The sequence below is a fragment of the Adelges cooleyi genome, unplaced genomic scaffold, assembly GCF_023614345.1.
Source record: "Adelges cooleyi isolate 19-005CV unplaced genomic scaffold, UGA_ACOO_1.1 ACOO_flye_CR_arks_rails_tigmint_CR_PRNA_376, whole genome shotgun sequence".
In the NCBI taxonomy this organism is placed as follows: domain Eukaryota; kingdom Metazoa; phylum Arthropoda; class Insecta; order Hemiptera; family Adelgidae; genus Adelges; species Adelges cooleyi.
Genome location: NW_026096053.1, coordinates 230,486 through 251,397, shown reverse-complemented (window position 1 = coordinate 251,397; position 20,912 = coordinate 230,486). Strand labels below are relative to the sequence as shown.

General features: G+C 32.0%; 1 protein-coding gene across 1 annotated transcript in view; it reads right to left on the bottom strand.

The window, feature by feature from the left end:
• LOC126840161 (photoreceptor ankyrin repeat protein-like) overlaps positions 1 to 20,912 on the bottom strand; it is a 39,386-nt gene that overhangs the window by 3,707 nt on the left and 14,767 nt on the right. The window contains exons 3-7 of the mRNA XM_050575719.1: positions 18,172 to 18,323; positions 16,046 to 16,236; positions 8,081 to 8,283; positions 5,353 to 5,482; positions 3,912 to 4,052 (exon numbers count right to left, since the gene is read on the bottom strand). Coding sequence (XP_050431676.1) covers positions 3,912 to 4,052; positions 5,353 to 5,482; positions 8,081 to 8,283; positions 16,046 to 16,236; positions 18,172 to 18,323 — 817 coding nt within the window. The remainder of the gene's footprint in view (positions 1 to 3,911; positions 4,053 to 5,352; positions 5,483 to 8,080; positions 8,284 to 16,045; positions 16,237 to 18,171; positions 18,324 to 20,912) is intronic.

Here is a 20,912-nt window from a genome sequence, read left to right as displayed (position 1 = left end):
ATTTTTTGTTTGAAATAAAATATAGGTAGGTACTTTATTTGTTATTTGTTGTTAATAGAAATTCGTATTTATATCAAAAATATTATTAATAACGACTAAATAAAATAATTTTTTTTTCAGCTGTGTCTATATTGTAGAGTAAAATTAAAAATATTAAAAGGTTAAACAAATTGTTATGAATACTTAATAGTATTGATTATTAAATAATGCAACCACCTCGTGTAATTGAACCACTAACGTTGTTTGTACTATAAAATTATAATGTCTATTTGATAGGCGATAGGTACAAACTTTCTCTTTAAATTCATATTTCCATCAACTGAACTGGTATAGCCAAACATAGGGTTGGCAGTCGTAAGTCAAATTATTGTCCAAGTGCTTTAATAAATTCATGATTTTTAAAAAATATTTGATTAAAAACATAATTTTAGCGTCATGAAAATATCGAATAAAAAAAAAATCTAGCACAGTATTTTGACTACGCTTCGTATTATAGGAATAATTATTTCAACTGAAAGTGAAAAAAATCACTTCAAAAAGCGATTCGATGCAAATTTGTAGATATTCACAGAATATCCCACAAAAATTTGAAGTAACTTCGCCTTTTTCAAATTAATTATGGCAAACCGTAGTTTAAGTTGAAGAATTGTTCATTTTTAAGGTATTTTTCTTGATTTTGAAACGGAAGAGTGGAATTTTTTCATTTCTAACCTTATAAAGTACATTTGAAGTACGATTTCTAATCTATGGGATTGCTACATGAAGAAATCAGTTAAGCAATTTGGGAAATCTGAGTATAGATACCAAAAATAACACATAATTTTAATAACAATACCCTCTCAGTTTCGCATCAAGCTTAAAGTTAAATACTATTATTTTTAAATATTTGTTTTTATCTATACTTAAACAATCCCGTGCCTTTGGCGTACAGTAAAAATAAATGTATAATATTTAAAATTGTTATATTTAAAATTAAGTCAGACTTTGTTGTCTTAAAAAAGGTCCAAAAAATAAAAACACCTGTTCTTTTTTTGGCTTTATAAAAAAGTGCGATTAATTATTTTAATGAAAAATACTCGAAACTCGCGTGGGCCGTAACAGACATTTTCTTTATATTATGTTATATTATATTACAATGAACAAAAATGCGTAATTTCGACTATATAATGACTTTAAACAAGTTCGCCTTAATGGCATAACACTAAAAGAAAGGTATTTGTTAGTCGTCTTGTATAAGTGTTCTGGTTTCAACAATGTTTTGACGGAAAATTACAAATCATTGTGATAGCATCAAAAATGTTTACAGTAAAATAATGATATAGTATAGTAGTATTGTAGGATAAGACGATAGTATATTATGGTATTCAGAACCTGTAACCATTTATGATGTTAAAGTATACCTCGTCCATTGTTGTCGACATGTATGTAACTGCGAAATACATGCATACTTAAAATTCGCTAATTGTACTATTGTACTAATCTACTGATTTTGGGCGTTACAATTTCCCATAGACATAATGTAAGGTAACGAACGTAAATTTTAATTTGAACGGCATTTTTTTATTTAAAAAAATGTGGTTAAATACCACTGGTTTTATCGATTTTGCCTTCTTTTTATACTCCTATTAGTTTATCAATTATTGTTTTATCGGTAAGTGCTGTTTGTGATCGTTATAGAGCATTTTACATTTGAGCAGCGCGTTTAAGCACTAAACACACATTTCAAATACGGTCCTAATCTAGATTTTGAGTTCTGGAATGGACTGGGTCCAGTTGATTTTTCGAACTTTTTGATAAGTTGTCAACATGTTGACTCGTTAGGTGCATTAAAAGTTACAACTGGTTCAGTCGACAATATTAAATGAAATGGGCCCAATCTGTTTTAATAAAAGCGGCTAGTACATTTTACCATTGACTATATATTGTACAATATAAACTCAATGATTTTACATAGCAGGATAGTCATAATTGTGGTAGCGCCACGCATTTCAATTATTATTGTTTTTCCCAGGAGGGTTGAACGGTGTATGTGATCAGAATGTTTAACAAGCTGTCTTGAAATTAAAATATAACATAACTGAAGTACATTTACAAAGGTCGTGCCACTGAATTTTGTTTAATAAAAATAATTTGAATTTCGGTAAAAAAAAAATAACCAACGACCTAGCTACTACGTTTTTATTTTTATGAAATGGGTGTTTCGCCGATGGAATAATGTTGTTTGCGATGTAACCAGAATGAATGATTATAAAGAACATGTTTTGCATTTTTGTGTAGGACTTAGCTTATATTGTAAAATAATGTATACAAAATAACGTGAAACAATAAATACATAATAATATGAACGGCGTTTTATCCCGATTTATCATATTTTTATTTCGTTTGGAAAATTTATCGAAATCGTAAAATAACAGCTACATACATTTTCCGAGAAGCAAAAAGATAAACCGTATTGTGTTTACTGTTTACAGATATATTTTAGTAGATAACACTTATCCCTACTGACAGTCTGATATTTATTTTATGAACCGCCACAGATACCATCGTAAATACAAGTACAACCGACCCTGTACACATAACTTGGACGGGTTCAGGTGCGTTAACTGAAGGCGTTTCTTATTTTTTTGCACAGACATATTCTCGCAGCTGAGAAAATCAGTAAATTTCATTTATTCAGGTCATTTTTTAGACGGTATCCGTCATAACTAAATTCTAGAAAATAACATTATTTATCTATTCTGATCTGACGTCGAGAAAATCGAAAAATATTTTAGAATTTTGAGTTATAGAAACATACGAAATTACAAACTGAGATGATGTCAAGACATTTCACACCGGAGACAATTTTCTTTTGGGGAATCTGAAGCAGACAAGTTTTTGCTTCCATTAATTATTATTATTTTACATACAACTTTTGATAAACTAAAGCACAGGTGGGGCAAAACCAAATTTGAAGGAAACGCTTACACCACCATGTCTCAGCCGCCTAGCACCATCCTCGACTATAGAGAAACTTGAATAGAATGTCGAACCACTCACCGGTTTTGTGTTAAGTTTACTATAACAAACAATTATCGAGTGGCCGCAATTTCGTTTGCCTGTGCAGAACATTGGGTTTAACCAGAAATGATTAATTACCTTTTTGCAGCGAGGCGAAGGTATAATATTTTTATTTTAACAAGAAAGTACTGGCGCATACCCAAATTATCATATAATTTGTTGTCGAGCACGCTTTTCATCCCTTATAAAATATATATAACTAGGCAAAATAAACGGGGATGCTTCGCGATAAACTTTATAAATGTTAGCAACCGAGGCAGTGGATTTTGATGTCCCATCTACATTGTCATAAATCCTTGGCAAATTCAATTTATCACGCCGTTACTCTATGTGCTTGGTGTGTATGCTAACAAAACAGATATACACTGAAGAATGTAACAATCGACAACTTTATTAAACTGGATCTAAACTTTATGGGCTATAACACACATAGCTATATATACACATATGCTACGTAGAAGGACAATACGTTTTAAGTGTTTGAAATGTCGTACGAGTACCCGCGTTGTAAAAGAACAATGAAACTATAAGTAGTTAAAAACTAGTTTTGCATATATAATTTATATATAAGTTTATAACTAAAAAGCTAGTTTAAATGGTAAGATTAAAAAAAAAGGCCTTACAGAGTTCAGACTTTTTTCTTGAACCGCATACAATTTAAAACGTTAATTTATTTCACAGTTCTTAACCTGTATAAAAAATGACCTGTTTTTTCTTAAAGAAACTATTCATATCACACGATAGTCATTCCAATATTTTAATCGCAAATTATGCATAGTAACTAAATTAGGTACTCTGTCTATGCACCGAATGACAATGAAATATTGTTATTAGAAGTACTATGTTTTTACCTGCATAAAGAAGAAATTTGGCGCATTTCGTTCGTCCCTGAAGGGCGGCTTTCATCAAAGGCGTGAAACCCAAACAATTTCTGGCATCGATTTCTAGGTGCAAACAGCTGTTTAATAACAGACAGACGATCTCCGACTGGCCTGAAAAAATAAACAAAACAATCGTTAACGATAATAGATGAGGTCTTTCAATAATCGTTAAATATACTGTTACTATTCAAAGAACCAGATAGCTGTATTAGAAGTACTTCGTTAAGTCATGTGTTTATTTGAGTAAATTCAAGATGAATCCTGTATTTTTCACTGATGTTTTAACACCTACACTTTGGTCACTTAAAACAGAGACGATTGTTAGGCATTGGCTAATGCTTTCATATTATTCATTCGTAATTATAAATATCCGTTGATATTGGTTTTACATACCACAATAACCTTAAGCTGTTTGGAGAAAATTATTCCATTTTTTTTTAAAACGACATGCAATTTGCAGGTACTCAAAAAAACGAAATAAATTAAATTAAATTGATCAGGAATAATAGGCACACCTTTTTTGCCTTTCATTTATAAATTTATCAATGAAATATTAACGAAGTACTAATAATTCTTCATTATATCAATTGTGCCGTGCTATTTATACAAGTAATTTGACGATACGTTCTTTAAAATAATTATTATTAAATTGTATTGTTTTTATACCAAACTCATGCAATCAACGAATATTAAAATAATTTACAATTTACCAACTATACTAGTTTTATAAACGAGTTTTAAAGTAAGAACGTGAAAACCTTCGAAGGCTCTTGTTTAAAAGCTTAAAAAATAATGTCACGTTCACAAATAACTAATTTTACAGAATGCTGTTTATAGCCTAACTACGCGAAAATATGATTTACAAAATGTAATATTTAAAAACTGAATAGACTTGTTTTTTAAATTGTTATATAGATGTACTTTTACGTTGAAACTATTAAGTTCCTCAGAACGTACACCTACTGAGACATGTAAAAAAGTGATATGGCACCTTCTTAAAATTATTAAAAGCGAGAATCTTAATCTTAAGCCGATTTATAACTTTTTATAGAGGGTCATTGGTGAAAATAATTTTATCACTTATAACACTGGTTAACACTATCTACAAAAGCACTTAGTACTATACTACTATTCTATAGTCAAACTTAGAATAACTAAAGGCATGTACACTAAACATTAAAGCTGTTATTATCAAAAGTAGCAGGCGAATCTAGGTAATCCTTTTATTCCATTTAATATTTAAAACATTGTGACGTTTGCATTGCAACTATCGCAGTGGAAAATTACATGGGTGTTTAAGGATATTCACAAAGTATATATATTCTGCTGTAGTCGGTTTTGAGTAAGCTAACGTTATCGTCAAGTCCTTCAAAACGCTCTAGGCGGGATTAACCATTTATTATTATCTGACCTGCTTGTGCTGCGAAATGCAACGGCGTGTTACCCTCATTGTCCGGCTTGTTGTAATCCAGATCGGGCACTCTCAAGAGCTCTTCAACAATTTCCAAACTACCACTGGAAGTCAAGTAGCTTAAAAGCGTCTGTAAAATAAAATGATTCCAATTATTACTTCATACTTTAAGATCATAGGCTCTTTACAGGTTAAAGTCAACCACTTATAAAATCGAATATTACATTTAGGCTTTATAAAATTTATAATTTAATATAAAGCCTAAATGCCGAGATTCTAATGTTAAGTAATAATACTGTAATCGAAAAAGCAAATGGTGGTCCGTGTTGTTGTTTTTTAAACTTTTAATAACTTTATAATTTAATAATTTATAATACCGCGACGATAAATTATATAATCTGAAAAAAAGACTACAGTGGCGCATATTTAACCTAAATAATAATTATACATTTTTTGCTATCATAATTATGAGAGGAAACGATTTAAAAAATGCTTAAACCAACATTTACATCTGCGGCTTGGGTCAAAAAAAGCACTTTTAGGCAAAAATAAGTTTAACAACTAAAAATGTAAACAAAACACCTTTATACTATATAAAACTTATTATACTTCTATAACACAAAACTGAAAAAGTTATGAATTATAAAAATAAAAATAAATAATACAAGCTTATGTAAGATAAAATAAATAAATGTCATATGCCTAAATTTATAAATACAAGGCTTTACTGTTTGTTATAACAAATATTTTTAAATATACTATAAACTTGACTGTGGCCACACTACGATAGTTATTCTGAGATATTAGAAACATTTGTTTTTTTTAATTATTAAAATTAGACACATGACAATTATTTACTCTTCCCCTCGTAATATCTCTGCGAAACTATGCATTGTACACAATATTTAATACTTTCAAAATAATTATTTTCTTTGTAGACGTCAAAACTAAATTACGCATTTAAAAACCCCTCTTAATAAGAACTGAGAATTAAACTGAATGGCAATTATTAACGATTTAAAATTAACAAACATTGACAACTAAATTTGAGTTTCTGTAGTTTAGGGTTCTGAATACTGAATATAAGTAATTTAATAATAAAATGCAAATTCTGTTTAAGTTTGCCGACATAACAAATTGTGTTATACAATTTGTTTTGTTGGGTTTCTGAATTAATTAAGTTAGTCTGGTCTGATTAATGGTTTAATTAAAAGAAAAAAAACAACGGAATGGTATATAATTATTTTACTAAAACTTATCGAAGGCTTTTCATGCGGAAGTATATTAGGAATACTAATACGCTCTACAATGTATTGTGTGATTTAACCGCAAAAGTTTAACTAAATAAATTAAGTTTAATTTGCTTTTTTTGTGTACTTAAAAATTGCTGAGCTCCATCGCATTGTAGCGTTAATAAAAATGCTAATGACAATAACATTATAAATTAAATAATCATCAGATTTTAATTACATCACATGAAAACGAATTACATACTTTTAAAAGTTAAAATAATGAAGAGTTTTGTTTAATCAAACAATAATGTGTAAGTGCTTTGGTATAGCATATTACACGTATAAAGTTAGTAGTGAAATGAAGCATCTTATTTTTGCTTCTATAGGTATAGAATTTCAATAAAATGGATTGTGTTATATAAAACACAGAAGGTAATTCAAATCACGTAGATTTTATTTTTACTGACGACAAAATCATACTTTGTGTCCTACCGCGCCGCTAAAACAAATATAGAAATAAAACCATCAAGTGAAACCGTGTACTCGCTTTTTAATAAAAATAAAGCACGTCAAGCGAAGAGAAAATATTATAACACAATTTTTAACTGGAATAAAGTTACTGAAAAAACATTTTAACTTAAATTTAACAAAAGTAACTATTAGCAAAGTAAACTTCTCCGTGGGTAACTGTTATATACTTTTTTTTTTAAATGGAAAATCTGTTAGGACTGTAGGACTTATAGTTTATACACATACACCTAAGATTATATGACCTTTTTTATCCGATAAGAATTATTTTTAAAGACTAAGTTCAGACCGGAAGTTTGATACAGTACGTACGGTTACAGTTAATGGACCAAGAATAAATCATACTGTATCAGTAATCATTTCAAACGTTTCGGATATTTTTCATTATTCTAAAGGTGTATCGTATAAAAGAGAAAAACGCCACCAAAACGATGATTATTTGTCGCTTTGTATAATAATATTATACTGAGCGTTCAAACATTTTCCCTGCTAGTTTTTACAACTTTATTGCGCCAAGCTATTTACTGAACTGGAAACACCATGTAAATAAAAAAAATTATCCGCATCGTTTGGTCGAGGGCACAATTTTCGCAAACATGTAACGACGACAACTGTAACAACAGTTGTGAAGTCGAAAACTCCGAAACGACAAATTCTATTCTATCCGGAAACATACATAGTACGCTGATGACTGTACAGTACATCGACCAACTAGGATAAGGGAATTAAAAAAAAAAAATAATATATATATCTATATATACAATGCAACCGACAGCGATGTCATAAATTATTTCTTTTATTATTTATATTGCTTGCTTCATACGTGTACCTCCCACGCCCAGTCAAAAACACATGGTACACATCACACTCACACGTGTCGCTTTTACACGCTTTACGACGTTACCAAAAAATTGGCTAATAACCTAAGTTTTTTTTTGAACATAATATGTCTGTCTGTCTGTACTTACCCTGCCCGTTGAGTCCGTATCGTTTATATTGGTGTAAAAAAACTGCTCGTCGTAGCTGGCCAATGTGTTAGCTACAGTCTCCAGGTCCATGTCCCGGGCAGCTCTTAGCACAAGCTTCATGCACTCTGCCGGGTCATCCGTCTCCGACCGTCTCATCTCTGGTGATGACCGGATTCTCGGATCCGGGATGTCAGGTGTCATATCTGCAAGCACACCGGTCACCGATTAGTGATAGGGATTTGGCTAAAACGTTAACCGAAAATAACGAAAATTACAAAAAAATTATTGACTATTATGGTTTATCAATATTAATATCTGCGTCAATATACGTTGTTATTTTTGTATAAAATGTATAATTAGCTTAACAGACTCTATTAATTGTCTTATCTCCGTTTGTCTTTTATTCGGCACCGACTTATTAAATGCATTCGTTTTTTTAAAATTGACCAATTCACCCACTTACAAAATTTCCAATTTTATTCCATTGCAAAAAAATCATGAGGATGTACTTAGTGTGTAACTAGGGATTTGTAAATTTAAGGACTTTTTATTGCAGTAAACTACTACCGATTACTGGGGAAAGTAAAAAAAAATTTTTTAGACCTAGTCATATAGGCGTGTGTACACATGTTTATAAATAATAAAATAGTTTAATTTGTCACGCAATGATGGGGCAAAAACAATGAGTTGTGCTTTGATTTAAAGTTTATACAATTGGTAGAGGTCGAGTAATTGGAAACGGTATTTTAGAAAAATCGTTTTATATCACAATAAATTACTCTTTTTAATGTTCATACATTGCATACAGTTGTGCAAATGTGTATTCGAATAACAAGTTAGTCGAATAATTTTTCCACAATGTAATCGAATAAAAAATTATTTGAAAAAAATATGATTTAAACTACTTTTACTTAAATAATGTGTTATCTAGATTCTAGATGACTATTTAGATAACGTTTTATTTGAATGATGCACAACTCTGATTACATACATACACTTATGCTAAAATACGTTTAACTATTTTTACACACTGCCTTTATTGCAATACAATGTTCAATGTGCATAATACATAAATGCATCACCACGCAGTAGAGTAACTAAAAACATTCCTAAAAATATTAAAATTAAATTGAAAAATTTAAGAAATACCTTCATCTAAATCTAGTAAACGATAAGTAACTAGTATTATAATTTATAACAATTTTAATTCTTATAAATCAAACATAATATAATACTTGTTACTAGTTCGGTTAGTAGAAGTGCGCATACACACTGTAGTCTGTAACATACATACTAAGATCCACAATTTCTAACCAAACTAATTGAATATATTTTAATATTAACATTAAATGTTTTTATGCTGGAGTTCACAAAAAAAAAGCATCTTGTCACTATACAAATCTAATAAACATAAAAATGTTGATGAAATCGGTACGGATAGTACTTATCAGTTTATAACAAAAAAACGCGGCGGTCATCTTCTTAAGGCTACATCACTATAATATAATATCTTATATCTGTATATTATTACTTATTAGTTTTAGTTGTGTATAGATATAACACATATACTAAATAGGTCTTTACAAAATGGTCGTTACTTTTTTGTTTACATGGAAAGTGACCCTTCTGCTTTTATATATTGTGTGATGAAAATTTAAATATGAATGATGCATATAAAATTTGAATAAAATCTGATAGGTGACAAGTATAGTAAGATTCAGGTGATAACATTATAACAATTCATGTTTCAACGTTTAAAATATTTACCAATAAAGTGCAAACAATATTATAATATTTTTAACTGTAAGTATAGAAAACCCGTTTTAAAAATATGCTCTCGATGTACGAGTATTTTGGTATATTATAGCTATGGTAATATATATCTTACTGCGTTTGGTTGAAATAGGAAATGGAAATGCGTTGTACAAAAAAGTTCGATATTTTAAGGTAGATTTATGGAAATTGGGAGGAAAAAAAGAAAGTCTTCTAGAAAATGGTTATGGCTATACCGGGATATAGGTAAAATAGGTTAATCGATACTTACTGGGCGTTCCTTGTGCATCAGAAGCTCAAGTCACTACTTATTATTATGCGAATATTTTATGATTTTATGATATTGTGTATACGTCCTGATGATGCCTCAGATAAATAACACTCGAGACGACATTGCTCGGCGGCAGAGTTAAAACCGTGTAATAACGCCTTTTACGGTTTTAGTTTACCAAGAAGCAAGATAATACCATCCAAACACAATCCTAAAAGGATATGGTGGCATATGCTCTGTGCAGATACTCAGACCGTCCGCGGCACAGGATGTTATTTCACCATATAGTAGCCACTGGTTATCTATATTAGTCCACGGCTCGAATATCCTGTTTCCCACATGCCATTAGGGAGCTATCGTGTTACGCACGTGGAACTATTATGTGGGGTTTTATCCGTAGACCAAAGAAAGGAAATTATCTATTAGAATCGCATCTTGCGCCCGACCGCAAAGCAATCAAAGAAAATTAATTTTAAGTGGTTGAAAAAAAATAGAACAAAATGACTATCATAAAAATAAAAATGTAAGTAGGTATACTAATATTGCTATCAGGTTCAGTCATTACCTTTATTTAATTTATCCTTAACTGCATAAAGCCCGGAATGTACAATTAGAGATTTTATAAAAAACGAATCTGCGTTAAATAATCAATGATAAGGAATGAAAACCGAGAAGCCGTTTTCTTCCTTCGTGCGATTATGTTTTCTTGCCCGAGAAATGTTTCGAAAAATTTTAATTAAACGCAAGAGCTTCGTACCAACATACTACGAATAGATTTATGTGTTGGTATAATGTGAACTTACTAATTTGTTATTCTGTTGTATTCTCGCGGTGACAATTAAGAATTACTATTACATATTACATAATAATGAAACATCTCAACATTCTTCGTTTAAATCCCTCACTGTTAGTTCGTTTAAATTAACGACAAGGACGGAGGATGGTGTTCATTTACGTATGTGAGGCTTTTGCACAGATTACGTTAATGAATTATATATTATGAACAAATGAATAAATTAATAGTTTTACGATGGTAAGCTGAATTTGTGTTATTTTATTTTCAACCTAATAACATAGTCGTTTACCCAAAAATATCACTTTTTTGGTATAAACCTATCGAAAAAATGTTGTATTTTGTAATCAATAGTTCTTTTTACGCTGATTACAAATCTGCAAAAGTTTTGCGTTGCTCGCAATTAGTTTAGAAATTATGAACGTTTAATGGCTGCGCGTATTACAGTTGAAGCGCATGTACGAAACTGTATAACGGTTGCTGCTAACGTTTCTCATTTCCCTGCCCTTCGTGGTGGTTTCTCTTCGCACCAATATTATTAGACATGACTAGTTCATCAGTTTAGTTGAGAACTAATAGGTGTTCGTTCGCCCGTAGCGGGTGCGCGGTACTATACTTTATTCATTCATCTTCTCTTCTTGGTCGTTTTTTTTCACCCACTGCATACTTTTATAATAATATTATGTTATAAGGTAAATTTTAAACATCTATAGCTTCTAAACGAAAGTAAATAAGTGAAATTAATAAGTATATTATTTTGTAAAATAAAAAAAGCCAAAGTATAGTTTCAACTTCCAAGCATTTGCGTTATCAGTAATCTTTAAAAGTCTATAATATACAATTAGAAATTAGTGAAGAAAACTTGTGGTTATATATACATATAATTACGAACTATTGGATTACTCAAATTTAAATCACAACCCTGCCATGTACACACATGACAAAATAATTATTTGACATTATATAGGTAAAATAACCTAATAACTTGTTTCATTAACGTGTGTAAAATAACACACGCTAATGAAACATAACAAATAGTCAATATTTTTCTAATCACAAAATATTGTACGGTCTCCCGCGTAGGCCTGTATGGCTGTATAGTATATGGTGTAAAGGAAGCCTTTTCACAAAATACGTGCAGCACATACCACGTCATGTGGAGGTCACACGTCAGCATATTAATATATTATATTCCCTTCCTATTTCCTATTAATATAATAGAAACACTAATAGAGCCGTTACACAAATGCGGGAGAAGTGAACAAGAAACACGTATGAATAGATATTATAAACATAGCATGATTCATGAGAGGCGAAGGGATACATAATATATTCTACACAAGCATAGCGATGGTAAAATTGATCAAAAGCTACCAGAAATTAACTATCATACGTTTCGACAAACGAGAATCGATTTTACTACTGTAATTTTATAATTTAAAATGTAATCTTCTTCTACTCCTTCGTCTTCATCACAACTATTTGGAGTCTGCCTCCCTTGTTCTAAAGTTCTACTAGACTTGATCTTCCCCATCACTCTCGCATACACCAGCAGTCCTTACATCATTCTCAATCGCATCCAACCAACTCTTTTTCAGTCTTTCTCTTTCCTTCTTTCCTCCTGTACATTTATTTTCATTACCTTTCTTACTACTTCCGATTCCTCTTTCCTTATAACATGTCCAAACCATCTTAGTCTATTGTCTCTCAATTTGTCCGCTATCGAAGCCACGCCTTATCCTATCTTTTCTCGTCACTCCACTCATACACTTAATATTGGATCTCTCCGCTACACTCATTTTCTGTTTCATGTCTACCGCCCAACACTCTGAACTAAGCAAAAAACTAACAACATTTCAATAGATAAATAAACTACAACGCACTTATTGATAAAAAGTATCAATTTACATTTTGTTAGTACAATAAAAGATTAATCTTATTTAGGCAAAAATGTTAACTGTGCGAATACTTCAACAAATTAACAATGGCACGTACATGTCAAATGCTTTAAACGCATAAGGATAAAGATTTTATTGATACCATAGAAAATCCTTGTTGGCTTGCAACCAAGAAGCCGATTTCGTAGGGGATGAAACGTCCAACGAGATCAAAGTACACACTTGAGAATACTGAAAGCTTTGAAGCAAAGAAAATATATTCCAAAGTGTTATAGCTTATAAATCAAATAAGAATAACTGTAAATATATTTTTGATTAATAATATCTGTACAATTTTGCAAAATGTTCGGATTGGTTTTTAAAATAATATATAACTTATAAGTCTATTGCATATCCGTTGTCACATGTCGACTGCTAATGGAGAAATTTACATCGCTATTCAGGATACTATTAGACGTATCGATTCAATAGGATATTGAATTTCTAACGTACATAAAATAGACTGACCGGGCTTTAATTTAAAATGACACATTAAAAGCTCTTTCCCACGTCTATTGATTTATCTGTTAATAATGTAACGGCTACTAATTGTGTAATGACCTAGTTTTATTACTATTTTTTTTCTTTCAATAATTAATAAAAACTAATTGTGACTAAACTGTATTCGATTCGACTTATAAAGTAGTCGTATATAAGATACATATCGATCGATACCATGTAACATAGTAGAAAATTATATCATATAGTAACAACAAAGGACCGATTAATACTACCATTATCATACTACATCAGTAGTACTTATTACCTATCGTTAAGTAATTTAGATAAGTACACCGTACACAGATGAACGGCGATAAATATATTTTTGTTCGTTTAAAAAAATTTTTATTTTACATTATGTAAAAATTAAATGACTCCAAAATTCTTACCTTATGTAGTGGGGAATGAGGTAACGTTAAGTTAAAATTATAGCTTATTTTTATGTGTTAACAAGCTATAATTACTTAGTGTGAAGGAATTCAGAAATGTACGACATTCTTATGTTAGCTGTAATTCGAAGCTTGTAAAGGTATATCAGTGTCTTTTTTTAACTTCAGTATTTTTGTTGGTCTGTGCTACATCTTCTAAACTGCTGAACTGAATTTAACGAATTATATCTGTGAACTGCGACAGTGTATACATTATAATATAGTCTATCGATCAGAAATCGGACGACAAATGTACCTACTACGTCACTACCAGATGTGGCGATTCTTCACATATTTTTTTATTTAATATAATACAATACAATTTAAATAATTACTTAAAAAAAAACGTACTTCATTTAAAACTCAAATAGTAAACACGTTTTTTTTTATACAAACTTCCAAATAATAATTTCAAATAAATTTTCAAATTATGAAAAACGTAAGTGATAAAAATGAATACAATAATTAAAATAAATAATTTAAATAACAGTTTAAATAAATACATTTTTAATAGATTTTTTCAATCACAGGTTATTTGAAAAAATCAAATAAAAATTGTTCCGGTTTGTTCACTACCCTCCCACCCCACTTAAAGTTAAGAGATCCGTTCAAAACTTTTCCTAATAAACCATTCTTAGGACATAGATAGTTTTTCCTCTAGGGCACAATTAATTTAAAAATTAAGGTGGTGACAAAACGATTACTTTTTTGACATAGCTAGATGTTTAATAAAGTTTTACATTTAATAAAAAAGTTTTATTTGAGTACAAATTATTTTAGTTTGGAACGAATACTACAGATAGACTAATAACAATTTTTCAAAGCTGATTCCGAACCTCAGTACATTGACTTTATTATGTAGTGTTGATTTATAGACTTTAGATCGTAGTAAATCATTTTTTTTTTCATAATAAATATGCACTTTTATTTTAATGTTGTAAAAAAAACATTCTATTTTGGTTATGTATTAATAAATACTAAAAACAGGTTAGATGTGGCGGCTACAAAAACCTCAAAATGGAAGAACGCCAAAAAAGGTTATAAACAATAATACACATTGTATATACGTTCATAATCTGAAGTAACATAAGACCAACGTAGGGGGAAATTTTAGGAAAATATTCTTTTAAAATATACAATGGTAAAAATAAAAAATAAAAATAACTATAGTAAAAATAAAACTATTTGTACTTCGTATTTTGTATACGTGCTAGTCACTAATGCACCAACAGAAACAATGTAGCAGAATTTTTTAGGATGCTAAATCACTGTGGTTACAAATTAAACGATACACCGCCTTACCCAAAAGTCAAAACCAATATAGAAGTACTTAGACCCTAAAATATTAAATAAGTGCAGTCCCCGGCTAGGACGGCAAGTGATCATAAGCCATAGGCTACTTGGGTAATTGAAAATTATGGGTCGATATTAATGAACAATTTGTTGTTTATTAATTTAAATTTCACAGGGAAAAAAGAATAATTCAGCAACAAGCAAACACACAGTAAAAATAAAATGTATTAAATTATAAATGGATGTTTTATGTAATAAATGAATAGGTTAAGGGCTAAATGGCTATTGTTGATAAACTTGGTACAGGTTCGTAACAGTGTTCGGATGTGCCTATTGGTTATGTCAACATTTTGATAAAATCTTGTTGTTTAATTATTGTGTATGCTTGCTTTCTTGCTAAAATTACTTCTGTTGATATTTTGTACGAAAAAAATGGTGAGGCGCTCTTTTAGGTATTCTAAAACTTTTCAACAACAACAGTGTTTAAATAAAATAAAAAAATAAATGTTTTTGCTTTTATCGTAAAACGTATTTTAATACATGTAGGTACATTAATAACGACGCAATTTACTGTTTTAACGTATTACATACTTGATTACTATTTGTTTGTAATTATATCGGTGATGAAAGTTATAATTTTCATAAACATTTTATGGCGTGTTAAAAACCGTCGGAATTGGCACCTATTAAAGTGACGAAATAAAAGTCGGAAATGGCACGTTACATAGTAACAAGCACCATTCAAAAATATATGTCAGATCTTATGCTCCAACATTTGATGTCATGCAATTGTTACAAGTGTTTTTTATATCAAACGATTTCGGTACTAAAGCTTATTCAATCAACCCTTAACCGCTAAGGGTGGCTTATACAGATTTACCGTTACGGCGACGCCGCGTTATAACGGTGGTTCGTCGAAGGACCGACCAATCAATAAAACAATATTATTATAATAATCAAAACACTTACCCCCTATGACGGCCGTCTCGTATATGCCGATTTCGTGGAACTTACGGTGGACGTCCCGTATGGTGTCCGACAGTCTTTGGTCGTACGGCGGCAAGTCGTACGTCACAGCAGCCGCCGTTCCGCCGGTGGTGCCGGGGGTGATGGTGTTTTTGCGTCCCGCGTCCAAACTACATTCGTCGGCCGAGTACCTCCTGTTCGAACAACCGACGACGGACGGTTAATGACAATAATAATATTACATTTGAACGACAACAACAACAATAAACCGGGGGCGTTGGGTTACGGATGAGGATTTACACGGTGCGCGTTCGACGGGTGCACTTGAGCGTGTGTGTGAGTGTCTAATTATAATACACTCGCGTGCGCCGCGGACGCGTTCTACCGCGTGACAAGAGAGACCATAATAGTTAAAACATATATGTATATAAATACACGTCGTTAGTATGTGTAGTTTGTACACGTATGTTATTATTATATTTATCTGTGTATGCCGTACATCTGTAAGCGTTAGCGGTACGGCCACGCTTGGCGGTGGCATACCGTGTCTCGGCCTGTGTCGACGACGACGCGTCGTTCAGACTTCCGAAAGCTGCTCACGTCATACTGTTATACCTGTACCGCCAAGGCCGTCTTCTACCAAGGTCGACCGACGTTACAAGAGATTCGGATTCGGTAAATAATGTACGACGATTTTGCGTTGTACGTGTCCCCGGGTCGTTGTACCGTTGTACCGGCTGTTATTGCTCGAGAACCGCGTGTTATTAGTATAACAAAAACGAGCGGCGGGTCGGTGTCCGCGGCGAATTTCCTAGTGCGAGCTTTTTTCCAACGCGACACCACACCGCGGACGCCGCCGGCCGAGATCGCGCGCGGGCGGAAATTGATTTCGCTGTACCTCGTAACATTATGAGGGCGACTGGCAATCAAACAGACGTGAACGAAATAACAACAACAGTGACGACGGCCTAAACAGAACAAAAATTCAATCTCCCATCCTAGACGGTCGCCCTTGACCGGTGGACGCGCGCTAGTACTCGGAATACTTAATGATCGATGCGCGAACAATAACTTTTTCCAGTTAAAATGTTAATAACTATCATTGGACAGTGGCGTCGGTTGACACGTTGAGGTCAGGCTCCCTTAGCCCGGTGTTGTTTATACGTAAGAGGGGAGGGGGAAATAAATTGCGGTGAGACGGTACGCGCATATCAAAGGGTACATTCTAATAGTTAGGATAAATGTTTGTGATTTTGTCGAGATGATATTATGCGCAATGCGTTAAAGAGAGGAACATTTGCCAGGTACAGCAATCGCGTATACGCTGTAAAGATGTATCAATATAAAAGGTGCCGTCTGCGATTCAAAACGAGTATAATTATTATGAAAAATCTGAATTTAAGGGAATTGCATGCGGTCTGTTTTTAAGGAGTTTTGTATAGGCAATATTTAAGAAAAAAAGGGGTTGTAATAAATTTCGACAATACGGAGTACCAATTAATTAACCGGTTGATTTGTATAAGCTTTAAGGTATTATTTTTAATTTAAATCATTTTTTCTATGAGGAAAAGCCATTTTGGTTTATTTTAGAACAAAAAGCCAGACAAAAGTTCGACTACATAGGACGGTTCAATTTCAGTTCTGTAAAGAGATTCGAGTTCTTTGGCTATTTAACTATGTAATGCAGGAAGCAAATTTTCATTTAAAAATTTCAGTTTCTTGTAATTAAATAAATTAAACTTGCATTTTTTTCAAAATTAAAAACATTTTTCTTTTACATAAAAAAAGGAAAAAATCCAAAATCTGTTTCCTACATAACCTAGTAAAGTTGCCAAAGAACTCACAGAATTGAAATCGGACCACACTAAGTAGTCGATACATTTTGTCTGGCTTTCTGGTCTAAAACGTGAAAAAAATTAGCGCAGATTTCGCGTCATGACAATAATATTAGTTGTGCTCATAGAGCAAATAATCTAAATTAAATATGGAACGTGCGGAAAATTGTGTACACATTTCGAGGTGGCTCGACGACTATTCGTAATAGATTTTTTTTTATCTTGATTTCGGTGGATATTATGTGGCGAAAATCAAACACTACCGTAGTGAAGAATGCAATAAAATACTCTAACCTGTGGCTTAAGTAATCTTCAAGGTCGTCGCCGATGCAGTCATTTGGAAATGACCCACGCGGATAAGCTTTTTCGTAGACGGCCGCCACGTGTTTTTGTCCACTGCGACGATGACATGTCGATGCCGCAGTCAAGGCCGCCGATTTGATGGTCTGCAAAATGGAAATCGATAATTTTTCATTAAAAATGTATGTAGATTGTAGTGTACACACTACATCAACACCAACACACGCACACGTGAACAAACTCGATATGTATATTTGTGTAGAGAGAGCGCATAATGTCACAATAACGATATTTTAGATATTCTAAAATATGATTTAACTTATTAGTATGCATCAGACACGACAAGGAGGAGAAGAACCACTGGGCGAAGCGGCTTACACGGTTGTTTGGCGGATTTATCACGAATAATTGAAAATAATAAACGTGGATGCCACGCGAAACACCATTAATGTCCGGTGTTCGGTAATCCAGTTAAACGGGAGAGAGTCGCGTTGGAAGATAACCATCATTTAAAATCAACGGCCACACGCGCAGCAACTGAGCAACCCCTAAACAATGTCAGATATTCGCTCACGGCAAACGCCCACCCGTTAAATCACTATCCCGCTGTACGCATAATGAACGATTCCGGATGCAAATAATATTACCTTTAGTATAATCATAATAATTATGATGTGGTTAGTGTTGTGTATTGCATTAACCGGAAAACGCGATTCTAGGCGTTACACGTTTTGTACAGCAATTTAATATGTGAATCGACGCGCGTTGCTTTTGAAACTTTCACAACGTTCGTGTACGAGAAACATTATAAAATGTAAGTCTCGGCTGCTTTTCATTCGTATTGCTCATCCCTTTTATCTGTTCCGTTCGACCCAGACAGTGCTATATAGAGTGTACACAGAAGGAGAATCTATTCGTATACAATATTGGCACTTTTCTCGACAGCCGCAAAAACCATGATGGCCATACTCGATATCCGACGAATGCGGTAACTTTTCAACGCTAATCCCGACTGCTCTTCCTTTTTCCCACAGCGGTAAACCGTGACAGTTGTGGGCGCCATGTCCATATACACACACGCACATTTGTACATCTGCACACCTTCATCATAATTTGCATAGCCAATTTTTAACCGTACGGTCCGAATTGAACCCGCAACGCGTAGGTACCCTTCACTACAATATTGTTAGCCATAAAACAAATTCTACGCGCTGTAAATACAAATGTTGTCTCAGTTTTGTTTTTCGTTTCAATAAAATAATATTATTTTTTAGTAAAAACATTTCTACAGTATTTATTCCGACAAATATGATAATATTATCTGAAACGATAAGTAAAGTACCTATTTGAAGTTCACAAGAATAAATTATACGCGTACTACTATTGTCTATAAGTATAATTATAGTTAAAACGCTTAACTCGTTGCAGCTGTTGTTAACATGCAACTAATAACATTTGGTGCCTGGAACTAATAATAAATGTGTTACACTTTTAGTGGAAATAATTGTGTTTTTAATAAAACCAAACGATATCGTTTCGCATGTCACAACTTTCGCATTATACTATATAATAAACATGATATCATCTCCAGAATTGGGTTTATAAAATTAGGGCAAATTTTCTAAAATGTATATTAACTTGTGCTTTCGCTTATTAAAACGATGTAAACCCTAAACATTTTGTCTGAAAGTTAATCAGTTTTGAATAATTTTAATTCAAGATTAATCCCATTTAAATAAGTAGGTACACGTCATTAACAGTCGGGAAGAATTATACGGTTCAGTGATGCAGAATGTAAATGGAAATAATTGTGTACCTTGGTAGTCCACTCGACTTAACTTTTGCTAATGTTTATAGCAAAAACGTCAATAATTAAAAACAGGTTGTCAATAATAATATCAGAAAACTATTCTAGCTTGAATGATTATCGCGGTGAGCGGCCTGGACTTACCTCGCTCAGTTGGTAAGTTTAATGGTGACCCACCTAATGAATAGTTATTTTAGTTGTTATAGAATACATAATATAACTTCTAGAAAGTATTAGTTCAAGTTAATATTCCGGATTCCCTAATATCGTCATCGAAAGAATGACCCAAAATTATGTTGTCATGTAATATAGTTATGATATATTCTAGAGGTAATACTATGTAGTTGTATTATTACCTCAATATAATAACTATTTAAAAATTCATAAAATGTACTGTACGATCGTTTTATTATCTCAATAGATAATACTGTTATAATATGGTATGCATTATCCTACATGACGTGTTATTATGACGTATCTTGACATAACAATATATTGATTACTCGGGGTTCAGTTTCTTTTTTTTTTGAACCGGCGATTATGGTTTTATGTTCGACACCACGTGGGTGTTGAGAGGCACGTACACGACACAAAGAAGGAGAGTTATAAAAATCTTTATACACTGCCAAATAATAAAACACATCTAGTCCGAATACTAGTCTTGTAATGTTTCAATTGTGTATGTTTATATGTGATTATAAAAATTATAACCAAGAGGTATTAAAAAAAAAAAGTTTGTGTTTTATTATTTTGTAATTAAAATCCAACTCTTAAATTATCAATTTTAAAGGAAATCTCAAATTTAAATTTACGATTTTGGTATGTATTACCTATTTATAAAATAGTATACACATATTTACTAATTTATAAAGAGTACAATATAATGTTTTTAAAATTATAGTTTTAGTTTTTTTTAGAAGATTTCAAC